General features: G+C 52.0%; 1 protein-coding gene across 1 annotated transcript in view; it reads right to left on the reverse strand.

Annotated features, from left to right (window-relative positions):
* The window catches only part of TMEFF2 (transmembrane protein with EGF like and two follistatin like domains 2), a 66,728-nt gene extending 46,384 nt beyond the window's left edge, over positions 1-20,344 (reverse strand). Inside the window, exons 1-2 of the mRNA XM_038749243.1 lie at positions 20,141-20,344; positions 12,255-12,364 (exon numbers count right to left, since the gene is read on the reverse strand). Coding sequence (XP_038605171.1) covers positions 12,255-12,364; positions 20,141-20,324 — 294 coding nt within the window. The 5' untranslated portion in view covers positions 20,325-20,344. The remainder of the gene's footprint in view (positions 1-12,254; positions 12,365-20,140) is intronic.
* Between the last annotated feature and the right edge of the window lie 214 nt (positions 20,345-20,558).

Genomic DNA, 20,558 nt, shown 5'->3' on the forward strand with positions numbered 1-20,558 from the left:
GGGTAGGGACTGTCTCTATGTGTTGCCGACTTGTACTTCCTAAGCGCTTAGTCCAGTGCTCTGCACACAGTAAGCGCTCAATAAATACAATTGATTGATTGATTGATTGATTGTAAGTGCTTAACAAATACCATTATTATTTAAATAATTTCTAAATCCCCCTCTCCTGAGAGCGTGGAAGCTCCTGGAGGGCAGAAATTGTGTCTACTCACTGTATTGTCCTCTCCCAAGTGGTCAGTACAGTGCTCAGTGCACTGTAGACCAGAAGCTCCTTAATAATAATAATAATAATGATAATAATAATGACATTTATTAAGCGGTTACTATGTGCAAAGCACTGTTCTAAGTGCTGGGGAGGTTACAAGGTGATCAGGTTGCCCCACAGCGGGCTCACAGTCTTCATCCCCATTTTACAGATGAGGGAACTGAGGCCCAGAGAAGTGAAGTGACTTGCCCAAAGTCACCCAGCTGACAATTGGCAGAGCTGGGATTTGAACCCATGACCTCTGACTCCAAAGCCCGGGCTCTTTCCACTGAGCCACACTGCTTCCTTAAGGGTGGGAATCTTGCCTACCCACTCTAATGTTCTCTCCCAAGCGCTCAGTACAGTGCGCTGTGTGCTGTAGCCCGGAAACTCATCGAGGGCGGGGAGCGTGTTGACAAACTCCATTATACTGGACTCTCCTAAGCACCTAGTGCAGCGCTCCGCACACAGTAAGCGCTTAGTACAGTGCTAAGCGCTTAGTACAGTGCTCTGCACACAGTAAGCGCTCAATAAATACGATTGATGATGAGTAAGCGCTTAATAAATACCATCGACTGCTGGCTTGATTGGTTGGTGAAAAATCAATATTGAAAGGCCTCCAGATTCCTGGGGAGGCCCAGAGAAGTAGCCCCCCCGTCAAAGGAATCAGTCAATCAGTCGTATTTGTTGAGCGCTTACTTTGTGCAGAGCAGTGGACTAAGCGTCTGCGAGAGGACAACGCAACAATAGAACAGACATATTCCTTTCCCCCCTTCTCCCCCTTCCAGACTGAAAACCCGTTGTTGGGTAGGGACCACCCCTATATGTTGCCGACTTGTACTTCCCAAGCGCTTAGTCCAGTGCTCTGCCCACAGTAAGCGCTCAATAAATATGAATGAATGGATGAGTTTACAAACCCACTCGAGCTGTTACTAAATATTCCATAGTATCCGTGTCCAAAAAGGATATTTTTTCCTCATTCAGTGTTCTGTAGCATCTCTGTCCAAAAAGGACCTATTTTCTCCCTCCTCCTCCTCATTTATGCATGTGTGCTCACACCCATGTACACACACAAACACGCACATGTACCTCCATTTTATAATGGGAACTAGATAACCTACAGGGGATAATCATTATTATTGTTATATTTATTTATTTATTTATTTTACTTGTACCTATCTATTCTATTTATTTTATTTTGTTAGTATGTTTGGTTTTGTTCTCTGTCTCCCCCTTTTAGACTGTGAGCCCACTGTTGGGCAGGGACTGTCTCTATATGTTGCCAATTTGTACTTCCCAAGCGCTTAGTACAGTGCTCTGCACATAGTAAGCGCTCAATAAATACGATTGATGATGATTTGTTAAGAGTTTGCTATGTGCCAAGCGCTGTACTAATAGAGATGATGGGATGACTAGAGAAGCAGCGTGGCTCGGTGGAAAGAGCTCGGGCTTGGGAGTCTGAGGTCATGGGTTCAAATCCCGGCTCTGCCGATTGTCAGCTGGGTGACCTTGGGCAAGTCACTTCACTTCTCTGGGCCTCAGTTCCCTCATCTGTAAAATGGGGATTAAGACTGTGAGCCCTGCGTGGGGCAATCTGATCACCATGCATCCTCCCCAGCGCTTAGAACAGTGCTTTGCGCATAGTAAGTGCTTAACAAATGCCATTATTATTATTATTATTATTAATAATCCCTGTCCCACCCGGGCTTCATTGTCTATGTATTTTTGGACTGTGAGCCCACTGTTGGGTAGGGACTGTCTCTATATGTTGCCAATTTGTACTTCCCAAGCGCTTAGTACAGTGCTCTGCACACAGGAAGCGCTCAATAAATACGATTGATGATGATGTAGGGGGGAGTGAGATTTAATCCCCATTTTCCAGATGAGGTGACTGAGGCACAGAGAAGTGAAGCGACTTGTCCAAGGTCACCCGGCAGACGAACGGCGGAGCCGGGATTAGAACCCAGACCCTGCAACCCCCAGGCCCCGGCTCTTTCTGCCTCGCCTCGCTACTTCCGAGCTATCCTGAGATATTGCTAATTTGAGGATTCCTAACAGTGACTTTACTTCCCGCACCTGGCCATGATGCCAGAGACGGGATTATTGCATGATTACAGAGCAGCGGCTATGCATCGTTCTTTAATTATAACAAATGCAATCATCAAGATGATTATTTACCAACCATCACCCCTGTTTAGAACTAAGTACATAATACACAAAAAAAACCCAACAAAAAAACAGCTTGTAATTCACTCAGATTGCAGTATTAAATTCTGGGCGTCGCTTGGGATGGGGAGAGTATCATCAATCGTATTTATTGAGTGCTTACTGTGTGCAGAGCACTGTACTAAGCGCTTAGAGTAATATGGGAGTAATATGGGAAGCAGCGTGGCTCAGTGGAAAGAGCCCGGGCTTTGGAGTCAGAGGTCATCGGTTCAAATCCCGGCTCCACCAATTGTCAGCTGGGTGGCTTTGGGCAAGTCGCTTCACTTCTGTGGGCCTTAGTTCCCTCATCTGTAAAATGGGGATTAAGACTGTGAGCCCCCCGTGGGACAACCTGATCACCTTGTATCTCCCCCAGTGCTTAGACTTTTAGACTGTGAGCCCGCAGTTGGGTAGGGACTGTCTCTATATGTTGCCAACTTGTACTTCCCAAGCGCTTAGTACAGTTCTCTGCACACAGTAAGCGCTCAATAAATACGATTGACTGATTGATTGATAGTAAGCGCTTAATAAATGCTATCATTATTATTATTATTATAAAACCCACCCTCTCTAGAGCCAAGATTTGGAAAATTTACATCCCCATGAATGACCGTGAAAATGGATGATGAAACCTACAGCTAGTCCAGTTTTATAGTCCAGTCTGAAGGCGGTCACTATTCAGGAGCCGGTATAGGAGAGATCACTGTTTGACACCGAGATAGACGATATTCTCTTTTGCGCAGAGTTTTCTTTTAATTTAATAATAATAATGATGATGGTCTTTGTTAAGCGCTTCCCCTATGTCAAGTACTGTTCTAAGCGCTGGATTAGACGCAAGATAATCATCATCATCATCAATCGTATTTATTGAGCGCTTACTATGTGCAGAGCACTGGACTAAGCGCTTGGGAAGTACAAATTGGCAACATGTAGAGACAGTCCCTATCCAACATTGGGCTCACAGTCTAAAAGGGGGAGACAGAGAACAAAACCAAACATACTAACAAAATAAAATAAATAGAATAGATATGTACAAGTAAAATAAATAAATAGAGTAATAAATATGTACAAACATATATACATATATATACAGGTGCTGTGGGGAAGGGAAGGAGGTAAGATGTGGGGATGGAAAGGGGGACGAGGGGGAGAGGAAGGAAGGGGCTCAGTCTGGGAAGGCCTCCTGGAGGAGGTGAGCTCTCAGTAGGGCCTTGAAAGGAGGAAGAAGGTAAGGAGGAAGGTAATCAGGTTGGACTCCCAGTCTTAATCCCCATTTTCCAGATGAGGTAACCGAGGCCCAGAGGAATGAAGTGACTTACCCAAGGTCACACAGCAGCAAGCGGCGAAGCCGGGATGAGAACAGAGGGCCTTCTGATTCCCAGGCCAGGGCTCCAGCCACTGCGCCAATATTTATCCCCTATCATGGACTCCTGACCATTAGATTGGAATCTCTTTGTGGGCAAGGAATATGTCTTATAAGCTCAGTGGAAAGAACCCGGGCTTGGGTTCTAATCCCGGCTCCGCCACATGTCTGCTGTGTGACTTTGGGCAAGTCACTTCACTTCTCTGGGCCTCAGTGACCTCATCTGTAAAATGGGGATGAAGACTGTGAGCCCCGTGTGGGACAATCTGATTACCTTGTATCTCCCCAGTGCTTAGAACAGCGCTTGGCACATAGTAAGCGCTTAACAAATGCCATTATTATTATTATTATTATAAAATAATAATGATAATAGTGTATTCTATAACTATACAATACAGTAATAATGTAATAATAATAACGATAACAAGAAAAGTGGCCCGGAGGCCCGGGGAAGTGAAGTGACTCACCCAAGGTCACAGAGCAGACAGGTGGCGGAGCCGGGATGAGAATTCTGGTTCTTCTGACTCCCAGGCCCACTGGGAAGGGTTGGCATTCCACCAAAAGTTTTCCTAACTGGGAAGGGCCCCTTTTGTCCTTTCCCAAACGCTCAGCACAGAGCCGGGCGCTCAAGTGCTGCCTTGATTGATGGAAGGATAGATCTCTTTCCCTACCTGTCATTTATTGATTTCTTTTCATGCCCGTCTCCCCCTCCAGACTGTAAACTCGTTTACATTTTCCACATTTATTGTACAGAAGCATGGCTTAGTGGAAAGAGGCCGGGGTTGGGAGTCAAAGGTCGTGGGTTCTAATCCTGGCTCCACCACATGTCAGCCGTGTGATTTTGGGCAAGTCGCTTCACTTCTCTGTGCCTCAGTTACCTGCGAAACGGGGAATGAAACTGTAAGCCCCATGTGGGACAACCTGAGGTCTGGGGGCCTGGGGGTCTGGGAATCTGGGGGCCTGAGGGCTTTGGGGTCTGGGGACCTGGGAGCCTGAGGGCCTGGGGATCTGGGGGCTTGAGGGCCTGGGGGTCTGGGAGCCTGAAGGCCTGGGGATCTGGGGGCTTGAGGGCCTGGGGGCCTGGGGACCTGGGGGCTTGGGGGCCCGGGGGGTCTGGGGACCTGGGGGCCTGGGGGGTCTGGGGACCTGGGGGCCTGGGGGTCTGGGAATCTGGGGGCCTGAGGACTTTGGGGTCTGGGGACCTGGGAGCCTGAGGGTCTGGAGGCCTGGAGGCCTGGGGGCCTGGGGGCCTGGGGGCTTGAGAGCCTGAGGGCCTTGGGGTCTGGGGGCCTGGGGTCTTGGGGCCTGAGGGTCTGGGCATCTGAGGGCCTGGGGGTCTGGGCATCTGGGGGCCTGAGGGCTTTGGGGTCTGGGGACCTGGGAGCCTGAGGGCCTGGGGACCTGGGGGCCTGGGGACTTGGGGGACTGGGGGCCTGAGGGCTTGAGGGTCTGAGGGCCTGAGGGTCTGGGGGCCTAAGGGTCTGAGGGCCTGAGGGTCTGGGGGCCTGGGGCCTGGCGTGGGGTAGGGATGGAAGAGCCCATCTGCTCCACAAGCAGGGACTTTGGCCCCAGCTGGGCTTGGCCGGGCTTCTGGCTTCTGTGTGGCTTCTGTCCCACACACTTCACTTCTGCCTCTGGGACATGGGCCTCGCCTCCCAGAAGCGTGCAGCTTCTGTCCCACATGCTTCACTTCTGCCTCTGGGACACGGGCCTCGCCTCGGCCTGGCCTCCGGGCTGACCTTGACTCAGGCTGAGCCGGGAAGAGGCCGGGGCTGGTGTTGGGCCGCTCAGAGGCTAGGGCTGGGCTGGGCAGAGGCCGGGGCTGGGGCCGAGCTCTGGGCATCAGAACTGGAGGGAGAAATTTGTTTATGCGGCATTTCAACCCACCTCAAATTCCAGTGTCATCCGACTGTGACAGAAAACAGCAATAATAATAATTGTGGTATTTGTTAAGTGCTTACTCTGTGCCAGACACTGTACTAAACGCTGGGGGGATGCAAGCAAATCATCGGATTAGACACAGTCCCTGTCCCACATGGGGCTCACAGTCTCAATCCCCATTTTGCCGATGAGGTAACTGAGGCCCAGAGAAGTAAAGTGACTCACCCAGGGTCACCCGGCAGACGTGGCAGAGCCGGAATTAGAACTCAGGTCCTTCCAACTCCCAGGCCTGGGCTCTAGCCATTATGCCCTGCTTCTTTGACCCCAATGACCACAGGGTTCCTCCAGACGCAGACAGATGAGACAGATCAGCATTTGACCTTCGAGACCTCTCTCGTGCCGTCACGATGCTGAGCGAAGGTCAGCCAATCCATCAGCTGCATTCAATGAGCACTTGCAGCGTGAAGAGCACTGTACTAAGCGCTTGGGAGAGGACAAGGCAGCTAAGGTTTGTTTGGAACTGCCCCAAAATCAGGTTGGTTGATGACAGTAGAAACAGTTGGTCAGATGATTCGTGAGCTCCAAATAGCCTGGAAGCTCCTTGTGGGCAGAGATCATGTCTACTAATTCATTCATTCAATCGGAATTTTCATTCATATTCATTCATTCAATTGTATTTATTGAGCGCTTACTGTGTGCAGAGCACTGTACTAAGCTCTTGGGAAGTACAAGTTGGCAACATATAGAGACGGTCCCTACCCAACAACAGGCTCACAGTCTAGAAGGGGGAGACAGACAACAAAACAAAACATATTAACAAAATTAAATAAATAGAATAAATATGTGCAAATAAAATAAATAAATATATAGAGTAATAAATATGTACAAACATATATACATATATACAGGTGCTGTGGGGAGGGGAAGGAGGTAAGACTGGGGGATGGGGAGGGGGGGAGGGGGAGAGGAAGGAGGAATATAGTGCTCTGTGTGCAGAGCACTATATTAAGTGCTTGGGAGAAGACCATACAACAATAAACCAACACCTTCCCTGTCCTCGAGGAGCTTACAATCTACTGTGCTCTCCAAAGAGCTCTGCACAACACTCTGCTCAAAATATAGACTGCAATCTCTCAGTACAGTGCACTACTTGTAGGGAATTATAAGCCCCTTGAGGGTAGGGATTATGCCTTCTGATTCCGTTGTCTTCTCCCAAGTGCTCAGTACAGCACTGTGGCTTAGTGGAAAGAGCCCGGGCTTGGGAGTCAGAGGTCACAGGTTCTAATCCTGGCTCCGCCACTTGTCAGCTGTGTGACTTTGGGCAAGTCACTTCACTTCTCTGTGCCTCAGTTACCTCATCTGTAAAATGGGGATGAAGACTGTGAGCCCCCCGTGGGCCAACCTGATTACCTGATTATCTGATTACCTGATTACCACATCTGTTAAAAGGGGATTAAGACTGTGAGCCCCCCCATGGGACAACCTGATCATCTTGCAACCTCCCCAACGTTTAGTACAGTGCTTTGCACATAGTAAGCGCTTAATAAATGCCATCATTATTATTATCAATCAGTGGTATTTATTGAGCACTTACTATGTGTGGAACACTGTACTAAGCGCTTGGGAGAGTCCGATATAACAGAATTAGCAGACATGTTCACTAGCCATTATGAACTTACAGTCTTGAGGACTGTAAAGTATCGCTACTCGTGTTATTATCACCATGACTTCATTCTTGGTCCCCTCTGTTCTCTATCTACACTCTCTCCCTTGGTGAACTCATTCGCTCCCAAGGCTTCAACATCATCTCTACGCTGATGACACCCAAATCTCCATCTCTGCCCCTGCTCTCTCCCCATCCCTTCAGGCTCGTGTCTCCTCCTGCCTTCAGACATCTCCATCTGGATGTCTGCCTGCCATCTAAAACTCAATATGTCCAAGACTGAGCTCCTTATCTTCCCTCCCAAGCCCTGCCCTCTCCATGACTTTCCCATCACTGTAGATGGCACTACCATCCTTCCTGTCTCACGAGCCCGCAACCTTGGTGTCATCCTCGACTCTGCTCCCTCATTCACCCCTCACATCCAATCCGTCACCAAAACCTGCCGGTCTCACCTCCACGACATTGCCAAGCTCCGCCCTTTCCTCTCCATCCAAACCACTACCTTGCTGGTTCAATCTCTCATCCCGTCCCGACTGGATTACTGCATCGGCCTCCTCTCTGATCTCCCATCCTCCTGTCTCTTCCCACTTCAGTTTATACTCCATGCTGCTTCCCGGATCATCTTTGTGCAGAAACGCTCTGGGCATGTTACTCCCCTCTTCAAAAATCTCCAGTGGCTGCCTGTCAACCGTACGCATCAGGCAAAAACTCCTCACTCTCGGCTTCAAGGCTGTCCATCCCCCCGCCCCCTCCTCCCTCATCTCCCTTCTGTCCTTCTCCGGCCCAGCCCGCACCCTCCGCTCCTCTGCCACTAATCTCCTCACCGTTAGGCCTCGTTCTCGCCCGTCCCGCCGTCGACCCCCGGCCCACGTCCTCCCCCTGGCCCTGAATGCTCCCAATCCCTCCACACATCCACCAAGCTCGCTCTCTTCCTCCCTTCAAAGCCCTACTGAGAGCTCGCCTCCTCCAAGAGGCCTTCCCACATTGAGCCCCCTTTTTCCTTTCCTCCTCTCCATCCCCCCGCCCTACCTCCTTCCCCTTCCCACAGCACTTGTATGTATGTTTGTACAGATTTATTACTCTGTTTATTTTACTTGTACATATTTACTATTCTATTTATTTTGTTAATAATGTGCATCTAGCTTTATTTTTATTTATTCTGATGACCTGACACCTGTCCACATGTTTTGTTTTGTTGTCTGTCTCCCCCTTCTAGACTGTGAGCCCGTCATTGGGTAGGGATCGTCTCTATATGTTGCCAACTTGTACTTCCCAAGCGCTTAGTACGGTGCTCTGCACACAGTAAGCGCTCAATAAATACGATTGAATGAATGAATGTATTTCGAGAAGCAGCGTGGCTCAGTGGAAAGAGCCCGGGTTTGGGAGTCAGATGGGTTCTAATCCTGGCTCCGCCGCTTGTCAGCTGTGTGACCTTGGGCAAGTCACTTCTCTTCTCTGAGCCTCAGTGACCTCATCTGTAAAATGGGGATTAAGACTGTGGGACAGCGTGATCACCTTGTCTCTCCCCAGCGCTTAGAACAGTGCTTGGCACATAGTAAGCACTTAACAAATGCCATTATTATTATTATTATTTAGGAGCCGCCTCAAATGGGGATTAAGACTGTGGGACAGCGTGATCACCTTGTCTCTCCCCAGCGCTTAGAACAGTGCTTGGCACATAGTAAGCACTTAACAAATGCCATTATTATTATTATTATTTAGGAGCCGCCTCAGCGGCCAGAGTTATCATATCCCACTGGAGCTCCGGCCTTCCTTCGGCTGTGTCGGCCCCTGGTCTCAGTGGGCTCTTGCCCAAGCTGTAGGTCTGTGCTTGACCAGAGAGGCATGTCGAGGAGTGCTGCACTCCACCGGCATGCTGAGTGACCCTGGGCAAGTTACTGAACCACTCTGGGCCTCAGGAAAACTAGGGATTCAATGTCTCTTCTCCCTGGTGAACCTCATGTGGGACAGGGACTGTATATGGCCCAATGACTAACATTAATAATAATAATAATAATAATGACATTTATTAAGTGCTTACTATGTGCAAAGCACTGTTCTAAGCACTTGGGGAGGTTACAAGGTGATCAGGTTGTCCCACGGGGGGCTCACAGTCTTCATCCCCATTTTACAGATGAGGTCACCGAGGCCCAGAGAATCAATCAATCAATCGTATTAATTGAGCGCTTACTGTGTGCAGAGCACTGTACTAAGCACTTAGCACTGAGAAGTGAAGTGACTTGCCCAAAGTCACACAGCTGACAATTGGCTAGACTGTGAGCCAACTGTTGGGTAGGGACCGTCTCTATATGTTGCCAACTTGTACTTCCCAAGCGCTTAGTACAGTGCTCTGCACACAGTAAGGGCTCAATAAATACGATTGAATGAATGAATGAATGAATTGGCAGAGCCGGGATTTGAACCCATCACCTCTGACTCCAAAGATCGTGCTCCTTCCAATGAGCCACGCTGCTTCTCATCATACTTAACCCAACATTTAGAATGAGCCTCGACACATAATAGGCTCTTTGCAAATACAGTAATAGTAATAATAATAATAGTAATAATAATGATTATAAGAATAATAAAATCCCCACTCTCCCTCCTTACACTATGAGCCCTAAGTGGGGCAGGGACAGTGCCTGGTCTGATTCTTCATTTATTTATTCCTTCAATCATATTTATTGAGCGCTTACTGTATGCAAAGCACTGTACTAAGTGCTTGGGAGAGGATGATATAATAATTAATGGCATTTATTAAGCGCTTACTATGTGCAAAGCACTGTTCTAAGCACTGGGGAGGTTACAAGGTGATCAGGTTGTCCCACAGGGAGCTCACAGTCTTCATCCCCATTTGACAGATGAGGTCACTGAGGCACAGAAAAGTTAAGTGACTTGCCCAAAGTGACACAGCTGACAGTTGGCGGAGCTGGGATTTGAACACATGACCTCGGACTCCAAAGCCCGGGCTCTTTCCACTGATCCACGCTGCTTCTCAATATAACGATATAACAGCAAACAGATACATTTCCTGCCCGCAACGAGCTTGCAGCCTAGAGGCGGATTAACTTGTGTCACTTCACTTCTCTGGGCCTCAATTACCTCATCTCTAAATTGGGGATCGAGACTGTGAGCCCCACGTGGGACAGGGATTGTGTCCATCCTGCTTTGCTTGTGTGCAACCCCAGCGCTTAGTACAGTACCTGCACATAGTAGGCGCTTAACAAATACCATTGGGTAGGGACCGTCTCTATATGTTGCCGACTTGTACTTCCCAAGTGCTTAGTACAGTGCTCTGCACACAGTAAGTGCTCAATAAATACAATTGAATGAATGAAGGAATTTATCCCAGTGTTTAGAACAGTGTCTGGCACATAGTAAACGCTTAACAAATACAACAATAACAATAAAATAGTGATATTATCCCCTCTCTTTCTTCCTCTTACCACAGTGAGTCTCCCAACCGCCCCTCAGCCCGAGGCTCTGATCATCCCATATTCACCGGGTACTCAGCACAGTGCTTATCTCAGAAAAACCTCTTAATAACTAGCAGAGTGCTACGATCAGACCTCAATGTGGTGAAAGCACCCCAGAATCCTGAAAGGGTTCCCCCATTCTGGATGGAAAGGAAGACCGAGAAAGGAAGAGGGGTCTCCACGATGCTCGCGGAGGCATCAAACAGAACACATGCTAGAGGGCACCCCCTCTCACGTGGTATTCCCCTTATAATAATAATAATAATAATGATGGCATTTATTAAGCGCTTACTATGTGCAAAGCATTGTTCTAAGCGCTGGGGAGGTTATAAGGTTATCAGGTTGTCCCACGTGGGGCTCACAGTCTTAATCCCCATTTTCCAGATGAGGCCCAGAGAAGTGAAGTGACTTGCCCGAAGTCACACAGCTGACAAGTGGCAGAGCTGGGATTCGAACCCATGACCTCTGACTCCAAAGCCCCTGCTCTTTCCAAACAATCAATCAATCAATTGTATTTATTTAGTGCTTACTGTGTGCAGAGCACTGGACTAAACGCTTGGGAAGTACAAGTTGGCAACATCTAGAGACAGTCCCTACCCAACAGCGGGCTCACAGTCTAAAAGGGGGAGACAGAGAACAAAACCGAACATACTAACAAAATAAAATAAATAGAATAGATATGTACAAGTAAAATAAATAAATAGAGTAATAAATATGTACAAACGTATATACATATATACAGGTGCTGTGGGGAAGGGAAGGAGGTAAGATGGGGGGATGGAGGGGGGGACGAGGGGGAGAGGAAGGAAGGGGCTCAGTGTGGGAAGGCCTCCTGGAGGAGGTGAGCTCTCAGTAGGGCCTTGAAGGGAGGAAGAGAGCTAGCTTGGCGGATGGGCAGAGGGATTGGGGGCGTTCCGGGCCCGGGGGATGACGTGGGCCGGGGGTCGATGGCGGGACAGGCGAGAACGAGGCCTAACGGTGAGGAGAACGGGGTGGGTGCTGCTTCTCTTATCTTCCCGGATGCCTGGGTATTATTTTTAAAACTGGTACTTGTTCCGTGCTTACTGTGCCGGGCACTGTACTAAACGCTGGGTTCAAATGAATCTAATGTAGGATGGCTCCTCCCCTGGAGCACTGTGGGTTGTGGGCATCTTCTTGGGGGCTGCCTTGAGTCTCCTTATTTGTTCAGAGCCAGGAGGCATCACCTTTGGAGACTAAGGTCACGCCTGGGCATGTGCCCACCCCTCTCCGAGGAAACTCGATCGACTTTCCGGCCGGCTGTTCCCCTGCTTTCAGTCACTCCCCCCCCCGACCCCTGACCCCCAGGTTTGGACGGGAGACCCCCCCGCCCCCCATTTCCCTCCCCCGGCGGAGCCGTCCGCCCGTCCGGAAAGGGGAGGATGGAAAGCTCAGGCCTCTGACCTTGAACTGGCAGACACAGGTGACGCTGTCTCCGATCCTGAGGCATTCCCCGTCGAATTTACAGGTGTTGGTGTCGCAGAGGAAGAGGTCGTTCTCTCTGTCATCGAAACCTCGGATTCAAAAAGAGAAATCCCCTCAACCTCGGGCAGGCTCCAGGACCACATCTCTGCCTTCCCCCACTCCGCCAAAAGGCCTCGATTCCAATGGGGGACAAACTGCCCCTTTTCTGCAGGCCCAGAAGGGCCCCGGCTCTTCAAAACCGCCGTTTTTTCTTAATTTTATGGCATTTCTTAAGCGCTTACTATGCGCCAGGCATTGTACTAAGCTCTAGGGTAGATACGAGTTAATCAGGTCCCTTCCCACATGGGGTTCACAGCCTTAATCCCCATTTTACAGATGGGGAAGCAGCGTGGCTCAGTGGAAAGAGCCCGGGCTTTGGAGTCAGAGTTCATGGGTTCGAATCCCGGCTCCGCCAGTTGTCAGCTGTGTGACTTTGGGCAAGTCACTTCACTTCTCTGGGCCTCAGTTACCTCAACTGTAAAATGGGGATTAAGATTGTAAACCCCCCGTGGGACAACCTGATCACCCTGTAACCTCCCCAGCACTTAGAACAGTGCTTTGCACATAGTAAGCGCTTAATAAATGCCATTATTATTATTATTATTATTATTATTATGAGGGAACTGAGGCCCAGAGATGTACAGTGCCTTGCCCAAGGTAGTAATAATAATAATTACTGTGGTATCCGTTAAGGGCTTATTGCGTGCCATGCATCGTACTAAACTCTGGGGTAGATACCAGTTAGGTTAGACCCAATCCCCGTCCCACATGGGGCTCACAGTCATACTCCCCATTTTACAGATGAGGTAACTGAGGCCAAGAGAAGTGAAGTGACTTGCCCAAGGTAATGATATCGACAATAATAATTGTGGTATTTCAGAAGCACTTACTGTGTACCAGGCACTGTCCAAGCTCTATGGTAGATAATGATAGTGACGGCATTTGTTAAGCGCTTACTATGTGCCAAGCACCGTTCTAAGCACTGGGGAGTTTACAAGGTGATCAGGTTGTCCCACGGGGGGCTCACAGTCTTAATCCCCATTTTACAGATGAGGGAACTGACGCCCAGAGAAGTGAAGTGACTTGCCCAAAATCACACAGCAGACAAGCGGCGGAGCCGGGATTAGAACCCATGACCTCTGACTCCTAAACCGGTACACTTTCCGCTAAGCCACACCGCTTCTCCAAGTTAACCAGGTTAAACACAGTCCCTGTCCCCCATAGCTCTCAGTCTTTAATCTCCACTATCCAGAGGAGAGGACTGAGGCCCAGAGAAGTGAAGTGACTCGCCCAAGGTCACACAGCAGACAAGTGGCGGAGCTGGGATTAGAACCCAGGTCCTTCTGACCCTCAGGCCTGGACTCTTTCCACTGAGCCATGCTGCTTCTCAACCGCTGACTACACCTTCTAGCCTGTGAGCCCACTGTTGGGTAGGGACCGTCTCTATATGTTGCCAACTTGGACTTCTCAAGCGCTCAGTACAGTGCTCTGCACACAGTAAGCATTCAATAAATACGCTTGAATGAATGAATCTGCTCCAGCCCCGGCTCCCAATCCATCAATCCATCGGTGGTGTTTATTGAGTGCGCTTACTGCGTGCAGAACACTGTCCAAAGCGCTTGGGAGAGAACGATGGAGTTGGTAGACACTCTGCCTGCCCACAACCCCATCTTACCTCCTTCCCTTCCCCACAGCACCTGCATATATGTACATATGTTTGTACATATTTATCACTCTATTTATTTATCTGACTTGTACATATCTATTCTATTTATTTTATTTTGTTAGTGTGTTTGGTTTCATTCTCTGTCTCCCCCTTCTAGACTGTGAGCCCACTGTTGGGTAGGGACCGTCTCTACGTGTTGCCGACTTGTACTTCCCAAGCGCTTAGTCCAGTGCTCTGCACACAGTAAGCGCTCAATAAATACAATTGATTGATTGAGAGGACAGTCTTCCTCCTTTCTCCCTCTCTCCGTTTGCATCTCTCCCTCTGGAGTCTCTCTCTGGAGTATTGTACCTTCCCAAGCGCTTAGTACAGCGCTCTGCGCACAGTAAACGTTCAATAGACGGGAGTGAATGAATGAAAGCCCGGGGGGAGTCCGTACCCCCCTCCGACCCCTCCCCACCCCGGGAGCCCAGCCTTGGTGTAACCTTCCCGGCGGATGACAAAGCAGAGCTGCGGCCAGCTCGTTATGGGCAGGCAACGTGTCTGCTAATTCTGCGGACTTGCGCTCTCCCAGACGCTTAGTACAGCGTTCTGCGTGTCGTATGCTCGCCATAAACACCATGGATTGATTGATTGAGACGGACAAAGGCCCGGTTGCCCTTCCGGAGCTGCGGCCTGCCTGATTCCAAGGGAGATGGTCCAGGGAACGGGGTGAGAGGCCTTCCCGCCAACCTCGCCCCCCAAGCCTCCACCGGCCTTGGAGCCTTCTCCGACCGGACTGAGCCCCTTCCTTCCTCTCCCCCTCATCCCCCTCTCCATCCCCCCCCATCTTACCTCCTTCCCTTCCCCACAGAACCTGTATATATGTATATATGTTTGTACATATTTATTACCCTATTTATTTATTTATTTATTTATTTATTTATTTTACCCGTACCTATCTATTCTATTTATTTTATTTTGTTAGTATGTTTGGTTTTGTTCTCTGCCTCCCCCTTTTAGACTGTGAGCCCACTGTTGGGTAGGGACTGTCTCTATATGTTGCCAATTTGTACTTCCCAAGCGCTTAGTCCAGTGCTCTGCACATAGTAAGCGCTCAATAAATACGATTGATGATGATGATGATGACCACCCCGACGTCCGCCGGGTGGTCTGCCCAGCCCCAACCCCGTGACCCCCGTCTCCCCTCCCCGTCCCCCAAGGAACCCGGGTCTCCTAGCCTGCCGGGCCCTCCTGCCTCGGTAGTGAGATATTACTCAAAACAGCTATATTCAGCTCCCGAGGCATTAAGATTTAATCCTATCGATTTGTACTTCGCTCCCTCTAGCCCTGAATATAACGTACCCAGCGGCGAACGTGCAGAAACATGGATTCTTTCCAGGATCATACGTGGTTGGGTGTGGGTGACGGTGTCTGTGTGTGTGTGTGTGCGTCTGAGAGCATATGCGTATGTACGTGTGAGAGTGTGTGTGTGTCTCAGAGGGCATCTGAATTCGAGAGAGAGTGTGTGTGTGTGGTGTGGAGTCGAGAGTGGATGTGTGAAAGTGCGGGTGTGTGTCTGCGAGTGGATGTGAGAAGGTCTATTTGAGAGCGTGTGCGTATGTGGCAGTGTGTGTGTCAGAGTGGAGGCGAGTAGCGTGTGTGTGAGTATGTATCGGAGAGTGTATGTGTATTTTAGTGTGTGTGTGTGTCTGAGAGCATATGTGTATGTACATATGACAGTGTGTCAGGGTGCATCTGAATTTGAGAGAGAATGTGTATGTGTGTGTGGAGTTGAGAGTGGATGTGCGAAAGTGCGGGTGTGTGTCTGCGAGTGGATGTGAGAAGGTCTATTTGAGAGCGTGTGCGTATGTGGCAGTGTGTGTGTCAGAGTGGAGGCGAGTAGCGTGTGTGTGAGTATGTATCGGAGAGTGTATGTGTATTTTAGTGTGTGTGTGTGTCTGAGAGCATATGTGTATGTACATATGACAGTGTGTCAGGGTGCATCTGAATTTGAGAGAGAATGTGTATGTGTGTGTGGAGTTGAGAGTGGATGTGCGAAAGTGCGGGTGTGTGTCTGCGAGTGGATGTGAGAAGGTCTACTTGAGAGCGTGTGCGTATGTGGCAGTGTGTGTGTCAGAGTGTATGTGAGTAGCGTGTGTGTGAGTATGTATCGGAGAGTGTATGTGTATTTCAGTGTGTGAGTCTGTGTGTGTCTGAGAGCCTATGCGTATGTACCTGTGACAGTGTGTGTGTGTCTCAGAGTGCATCTGAATTGGAGAGAGAGTGTGCGTGTGTAGTTGAGAGTGGATGCGTGATAGTGTGGGTGTGTGTCTGCGAGTGGACGTGAGAAGGTCTATTTGAGAGCGTGTGCTATGTGACAGTGTGTGTGTCAGAGTGTATGCGAGTAGCGTGTGTGTGAGTATGTATCTGAGAGCGTATGTGTATTTTAGCGTGTGAGTCTACGTGTGTGTGACGGAGAGCGTAGGTGTCTGTGGGAGTGATGGGTCTGAGTGCTTGTGAATGTATGCGTCCGGGAGTGTGTGCGTGTGTGTGTGTGTATGTGAGGGTGTTTGTGAACGTGTGAGAATGTGTGTGTATGTGAGTCAGCAAGGTAAGTTCATAGGGAGGCTGGCGAGCCGGCTTTTGTTGGCACCGAGGAGGGTCTTCCCTCGGCCCGAAGGTGACAGGACCCTGGTGGCGGTCAGTGGCCACAGGAGACCGGATCACTTGGGGGGCTGGGGTGTGTCGGCCTGCTCCATCAATCAATCATATTTATTGAGCGCTTACTGTGTGCAGAGCACTGTACTAAGCGCTTAATCTGTACTAAGTGCTCTATCTGGGTTTCGGGGGGTCTCCGAGCCTGCGGGAAAGTCTTCTGGCTGTGGGGAGGAGGTGGATGGACCGCCTCGCTGGCTGGACACCCAGGCCGGACCTTCTCGGGGTGCCATGTGTGGGGGGCTGGGGGAGGCCGGGGGTATGCCAGGAAGGCCGACCCGGGGAGTGTGATGCCCCCTTCCCCTTTTCCCCCTTTTCCCCTGGCTCCGCCCGGCTGCACAGTTGGCTGCTCTAAGAAGGCTAAGGGGGCTGGGGGTGGGGGCGAGGGCAGGTCGCAGCCACCAAGCCATCTTGAGCCCTCGTTCCTGGGAGAGCAAGGAAGAGGGGAAGGAGAAAGGGAGGGAAAGAAGGAGGCGGGCAGGGAGGAGGGAGACAGACAGAGAGGGAGGACTGGAGGCCCAAGAGATGGGAAGGGGGTGGGGTCCGGTGGGGAGAAACACTAGGGGCTTGGCTATGCCAGCGTCCTCTGCCCGGCTCCTAGCTTGTGGGCAAGGGCCAGGGGGAGATGGGGAGAAACTAAGATCTGGAGATAGGGAGAGGGCGTGGGGAGAGAGGAAGAGAGACTGGGAGATAGGGAGAGAGGGAGAGACAGAGAGACAGGAGGAGGGGCAGGGGGGTGAGAGGGAGATGGGGCCTGGAGGAGGGGGGAAAAGAGAGGAGGGGCACTCTCTCCCTCTCCCTTTCTGTCTCTCCCTCTCTGGGTCTCAGGGAGAGGGGGTGAGGGGAGAGAGACTGGGAGACTGAGAGATAAAGAGAAAAGGAGAGAGACAGAGAGACAGGAGGAGGTGAGGGGAGAGGGAGAGAGACTGAGAGGTAGGGAGAAGAGGGGAGATACAGAGACAGAGAGACAGGAGGAGGGTCAGGGGGTGAGAGGGATACAGGGGTGGGGGGACTCTCTCTCCCTCTCCCTTTCTGGGTCTCAGGGAGAGGGAGAGAGACTGAGAGATAAGGAGAAAAGGAGAGAGACAGAGAGACAGGAGGAGGTGAGGGGAGAGGGAGAGAGACTGAGAGACAGGAAAAAGAGGGGAGATACAGAGACAGCAAGAAAGGAGGAGGGTCAGGGGGATGAGAGGGAGACAAGGGCGGGGGGACTCTCTCGCCCGCTCCCTCTCCCTTTCTGTCTCTCCCTTTCTGGGTCTCAGGGAGCGGGGGTGAGGGGAGAGGGAGAGAGACTGAGAGATAAGGAGAAAAGGAGAGAGACAGAGAGACAGTAGAGGGAGAGGGACTGAGAGGTAGGGAGAAGAGGGGAGACAGAGAGACAGGGGGAGGTGAGGGGAGAGGGACAGAGACTGAGAGGTAGGGAGAAGAGGGGAGATACAGAGACAGAGAGACAGGAGGAGGGTCGGGGGGTGAGAGGGAGACGGGGTGGGGGGACTCTCTCGCCCTCTCCCTTTCTGTCTCTCCCTTTCTGGGTCTCAAGGAGAGGGGGTGAGGGGAGAGGGAGAGAGACTGAGAGATAAGGAGAAAAGGAGAGAGACAGAGAGACAGGAGCGGGAGAGAGACTGAGAGATAGGGAGAAGAGGGGAGACAGAGAGACAGGAGGAGGGTCAGGGGGTGAGAGGGAGGCAGGAGGAGGAGGGACTCTCCCTCTCCCTTTCTGTCTCTCCCTCTTTGCGTCTTCCTCTCCCTCTCTGTGTCTCCCTCTCCCTCCCTCCTTTCCCTGTCTGTCTCTCCCTCTCCCCCTCTGTCTCTCCCTCTCTGTGTCTCCCTCTCCCTCTCTCTCCGTGTCTCCTCTGTCTCTCCCTCTCTGTGTCTCCTTCTCTGTCTCTCCCTCTCCATCTCTCCCTCCCTCTGCGTGTGTGTCTCTCTGTGTCTCCTGTCTCGCCCTCTCTATGTCTCCCTGTCCGTCTCTCCCTCTCCGTGTCTCCCTCTCCGTCTCTGCCTGTGTCGATGTCTCTCTGGCGGTGGGCCTCGCTGTAAGGGCGGGTTTTCGGGTCTGGGCTTGGGGAGGCCCGTCGGGGCCGGGCCCACTGTTGGGTAGGGACCGTCTCTATGTGTTGCCAACTTGTACTTCCCAAGCGCTTAGTACAGCGCTCTGCACACAGTAAGCGCTCAACAAATACGATTGATTGATTGATTGATCAGTTTTCCTTCCGCCCCCCAGCTCCCCCCGGCCTCTTGGCTCCCCGAAGTTATTTAACTTTCCTCTGCAAGTTGCAACGGGTGGCTGGGGCCCGGTGCCCGCCCGGTGCCCGTCCGGTGCCCGCCCGGTTCGGGGGCAGCAAAGACCCCAGAGGGGAGGTCCGGACGACCCCGGCCCGATCCCCCCGACAGCTCGGCCAGGGCCGGCCCACAGGATCCCAAACCGGCCGGCAATCCGGCCGCCATCCACAGCCGGAGTGGGCGCTTACTGTGTGCACAGCACTGTGCTGAACGGACAGCAACCCGCCCCCGCCCCCCCCCCGCCACACACACACACACACACACACACACACACACACCACACTTCTCTCTCGTGTGGTGGGGATCCGGAGGTGGGATGGAGATAGGGCGGGATGGGGATGGAGATAGGATGGGATGGGAATGAGATGGGATGGGATGGAGGTCGGATGGAGAATGGGGATGGAGATGGGATGGGGATGAAGTGGCATGGGATGGAGGTAGGATGGAGAAGGGCGACGGGGACGGAGATGGGATGGGGATGAGGTGGGATGGGGAGGAGATGGGTTGGGATGGTGGTAGGATGGACAAAGGGGATGGGGAAGGAGATGGGGTGGGGTTGAAGTGGGGTGGGATGGAGGTAGGGCGGAGAAGGGGGATGGGGACGGAGATGGGGTGGGGATGAAGTGGGATGGGATGGAGGTAGGGTGGAGAAGGGGGATGGGGGAGGAGATGGGATGGGGAGGAGGTGGGATGGGATGGAGGTAGGGTGGACAATGGGATGGGGAAGGAGATGGGGTGGGGATGAAGTGGGATGGGGAAGAAGATGGGATGGAGGTAGGGTGGAGAAGGGGGAGGAGGACAGAGATGGGATGGGGATGAGGTGGAATGGGATGGAGGTAGGGTGGACAATGGGGATGGGGAAGAAGATAGGGTGGGGATGAAGTGGGATGGGGAAGAAGATGGGATGGGATGGTGATTAGGGTGGAGAAAGGGGATGGGGATGGAGTTGGGATGGGGATGAGGTGGGACGGGGGAGTAGATGGGATGGGATGGGATGGAGGTAGGATGGACAACGGGGATGGGGACGGAGATGGGATGCGGATGGAGATGGGATGGGATGAAGGCAGGCTGGAGAAGGGGGATGGGGACGGAGATGGGGTGGAGGCTGGAGGGCGGGGAGGGACTGGAGACGGTCCGAGGGCGGGGGTCCTGGGGGGGGGCGGGGAGGGAGGGGTCTTACCGGAGCAATTCCAGCCGGTGGGGGTCTGGCAGTCGCTGAGGGAGGCCGGGAAGGCCACCAGTCCCCCGGGGCGGGCGAGGAGGAGGACGAGGAGCAGGGCCAGCGGCGGCAGCAGGAGGGCCAGCCGGGGGCAACCCCGGCCCGGGCCCGCCGAGCCCCGCCGAGGGGGAGGCCCCAGCCCCATGGCCCGCCCGAGGGGCCGGGCCCGGCAGCCCCGGGAGGAGGGCGGGGAGGAGGAGGAGGAGGACAGGGAGGAGGACCGGGGGGACCGAGAGGAGGACCGGGAGGAGGACCGGGAGGAGGACCGGGAGGAGGAGCGGGAGGAGCGGGAGGAGCGGGAGGAGCGGGAGGAGCGGGAGGAGCGGGAGGCTGGCTGGCCCCAGGGGCTGGCGGGCGGGGGCGGGGGGGCGGTGCGGTG

The sequence above is a fragment of the Tachyglossus aculeatus genome, chromosome 7, assembly GCF_015852505.1.
Source record: "Tachyglossus aculeatus isolate mTacAcu1 chromosome 7, mTacAcu1.pri, whole genome shotgun sequence".
Taxonomy (NCBI): domain Eukaryota; kingdom Metazoa; phylum Chordata; class Mammalia; order Monotremata; family Tachyglossidae; genus Tachyglossus; species Tachyglossus aculeatus.